At 42.9% G+C, this 3,157-nt stretch overlaps 1 protein-coding gene across 2 annotated transcripts in view; it reads right to left on the bottom strand.

Annotated features, from left to right (window-relative positions):
• Golgb1 (golgin B1) overlaps window positions 1-3,157 on the bottom strand; it is a 40,570-nt gene that overhangs the window by 23,077 nt on the left and 14,336 nt on the right. For both annotated transcript variants that reach the window (XM_026786351.1, XM_026786346.1), the window contains exon 6: window positions 2,984-3,057. In XM_026786351.1, coding sequence (XP_026642152.1) covers window positions 2,984-3,057 — 74 coding nt within the window. The remainder of the gene's footprint in view (window positions 1-2,983; window positions 3,058-3,157) is intronic.

Raw genomic sequence — 3,157 nt, 5'->3', positions numbered from 1 at the left:
TCCTTCCTTCCTTCCTTCCTTCCTTCCTTCCTTCCTTCCTTCCTTCCTTCTTTTTTGAGGCAGGGTTTCTCTGTGTAACAGCCTTAGCTGTCCTGGACCTACTTCTTGTAGACCAGGCTGGCCTCAAACTCACAGAGATCCACCTCCTCTGCCTTCCAAGTGCTGGGATTAAAGGGGTGTGCCACCACCGCCCGGCTGTTTTTCATTTTTTTACTAGTCGTGCATCTTTCTTATCTGTGTTGACATTTTTTTAAAGCTATGTTATCTTGTTTTCACTAAAAATCATTGGCAGGCCTTTAAGGGAATACTTTTAAGTATTCTCTTGAACAAATAAAATCCATTTTTAGTAAAGTCTTATCATTTTTAACTAAATAATATTGCAATTTTCTGAATTAAGTCTCCTTTAACAACTTTGTGAACAAGGCCTCCATGGCTCCATGAAAAGGTATTGAATGTAAGTTTGATGATTAATTTTGTATAACTTGGGTGGATCATGTTCCCAGATCTTTGGTCAAATGTTATTCTAGGAGTTCCTATGAAGGTATGTTAGTTGACATTAACATTTAAAGTAAGAGACTTGTGTATGTATATATGTGTAGGCATGTGTGCACGTGGTGGGTCCACATGTGTGCACTTGCATGTAGAAGCCAGAGGTCAGTGTTAAGGGTTGTTCCAAACAAGTTACCTACCTCATTTTCTGAGGAAGGCTTGGAGCTCCCCAGGTAGGCTAGCTGGCTGGCCATAAAGCCCCAGGGACCTATCTCTGTCTCTCCAGGGTTGAGATTACAAGCCTGAGTCAGCATGTACAGGCTTCTAGAGCTCTGGGGCTCAAACTTAGGGTCTGGCATGGTACAGCAAATGCTTTACCAACTGAGTCACCCCCAGCCATCAGAAGACTCTAAATAAGGCAGATTATCCTTCCTAATCCTTTTCCATCACTTGAGGCCTTGGCAGGGAAAAAAAAATTGGTCCTATCCCCAGACTGGTGTAGGAGTTCCTTCTGTTGTGTGTTGCTTTCATTGGTTAATGAATAAAGAAACTGCCTTGGCCTAGTTGATAGGGCAGAACTTAGGTAGGCGGGGTTTTTGTGTTGCTTTCATTGGTTAATGAATAAAGAAACTGCCTTGGCCTAGTTGATAGGGCAGAATTTAGGTAGGAGGGGAAGACAGAACTGAATGCTGGGAGGAAGAAAGGTAGAGTAGGGGAGAGACACCATGGAGCCGACAGAGACAGATGTGCCGAATATTTCCCGGTAAGCCACTGCCACATGGCAATACACAGATTAATAGAAATGGTTTAAACTGAGATGTAAGATTTAGCCAATGAGAAGTTAGAGTGCATGGGCCAAGCAGTGTTTTAATTAGTAGTTTCTGTGTGGTTATTTCAGGTGTAAGCTAGCTGGGCGGCTGGGACGAACAAGCGGCCCTCTTCCTTGCAACACCCAGAAGCTCTCTGGACTTAAGTTTTAATGTTTCTCTATCAGATGGCCTCTGGCTCAACTAGAAGATTCTGCATTTCCCATTTCTAAAACTGTACCTCTTTGGGTCTACACAAGGCATCCATTCCCTGAGCCTGGAGACACGGATGAACATACAATAACAACACTTTTGTTAAGAAGCCACACTGCTCACAAAGACCATTTAGGATTACCAGTTGCAAGCAAGGTTAACTGTATATACCACAGCTAACAATGGCACTCAATCAATAGAATGATATCAACTAATCAGGACATCTTCACCATACCACCCTCCATCCCTGCCGAGGCTTAGGGGATGCCACAGGAGAGGTGGGAAGAGTGTAAGAGCTGAAGGATTCAGGAGTGCTGTGAAGTGCTGGCCTCTACTGTCACCCAGTGCAGCTGCAGGTCCCTCCCTGCACAAGAGCAAGCCTGGGAGAATTCCAGCATCAATGGGCTGGAGCTCTCCAGGCCCACCCCTTAATAAGGAGCTATCAGCACTTGATGGCTGTGTGGAGAGGGAGAGTCATTCTTCCTTGAGCGTGTTTCCCACTGGTAGGTTTCCTGTGCTACAATGGGTGGCCCCATACCCATGCACATATCACTAACACTAGTTGACTTAGGGGGTTATCAAAATAAAAAAAAAAGACATGAAATTGGATATGGGAGGATTAGATATGGATTGGAGATGTGGAAAGAGCTAGAGGGGGAAAACTGGGGTAGATATGATCATATTTCATACATGTATATAGATGTATGAATTCACAGATAAAGAAAAATTAGAATTAAAAATTTGAATAAACATTACATAGGGATACCCTATCTCATTACCCTTCCAAAAAAAAGTTGAATAAATAAATTTCAGGTTACAAAAGCCACAATTTTATAAAGGCTCCTTTGAAATATAATCCTAAGTAAATATTGCTAAATTCAGGAGATTTTATTTAATCTCTACCTAGAAACAGGTTGTGGTGGTTTGACTGAGACTGCCCTCCACAGGCTCATGTATTCCAACACTAGGTCCCCAGGTGGTGATGCTATTTGGAGAGGTTTAGGAGGTGTGGCCTTGCTGGAGGAAGTACATCATTGGAGGAGGGCTTTGAGAGTCTGAAGACTGGAGCCATTTCTAGTTCACTCTCCCTGTTTGTCACTCATCACTGCTCATGAGGAAGAATGTGACTGTGCTCCTTCCCGTTCCTGCCTGCTGCCTGCTTGCCGTGATGAACTCTAACCCTCTGAGACTGTGAGCCAAATAAACTCTTTCTTCTTTAAGTTGTCTTGTCAGGGAAGTTTTGCTCCAGCAACAGAAAAGTAACTAAACTACATAAGCACTCCTAAACTTGCGTTGGTTTAGGACAAAGAATTCCAAACATTAGGACAGGAATAAATGAAGAAGTCTAATCTTAATGAATCTCTTAGATGTTATTTCCCTCCATTGGTGACACAGTTTTCTGTCAGCAAGAATAACTGTTGGATTTGCCACCTCCTAACTGAGATCCCATTGTGACTCCACAAGTGATCACTCACCTCGCCGACTGCGCCGTAGGCCTCTCCTGCTCTATTCTGAGCCTCCAGAAGAGCAATTCGAGAGGACAGTTTTTCTGAAAGTCAAAAAGTAGTTTCTTTAGATAATACATGTGGAGTATTTGAAAAAAACAGAATTTTAGTTGTATTGTACCAAGGCTACTTGAGATGTAGTTC

This window comes from Microtus ochrogaster, chromosome 2 (assembly GCF_000317375.1).
Source record: "Microtus ochrogaster isolate Prairie Vole_2 chromosome 2, MicOch1.0, whole genome shotgun sequence".
In the NCBI taxonomy this organism is placed as follows: domain Eukaryota; kingdom Metazoa; phylum Chordata; class Mammalia; order Rodentia; family Cricetidae; genus Microtus; species Microtus ochrogaster.
Note: the sequence above shows the minus strand (reverse complement) of the source record. Positions and strands in the feature narration are given on the sequence as shown.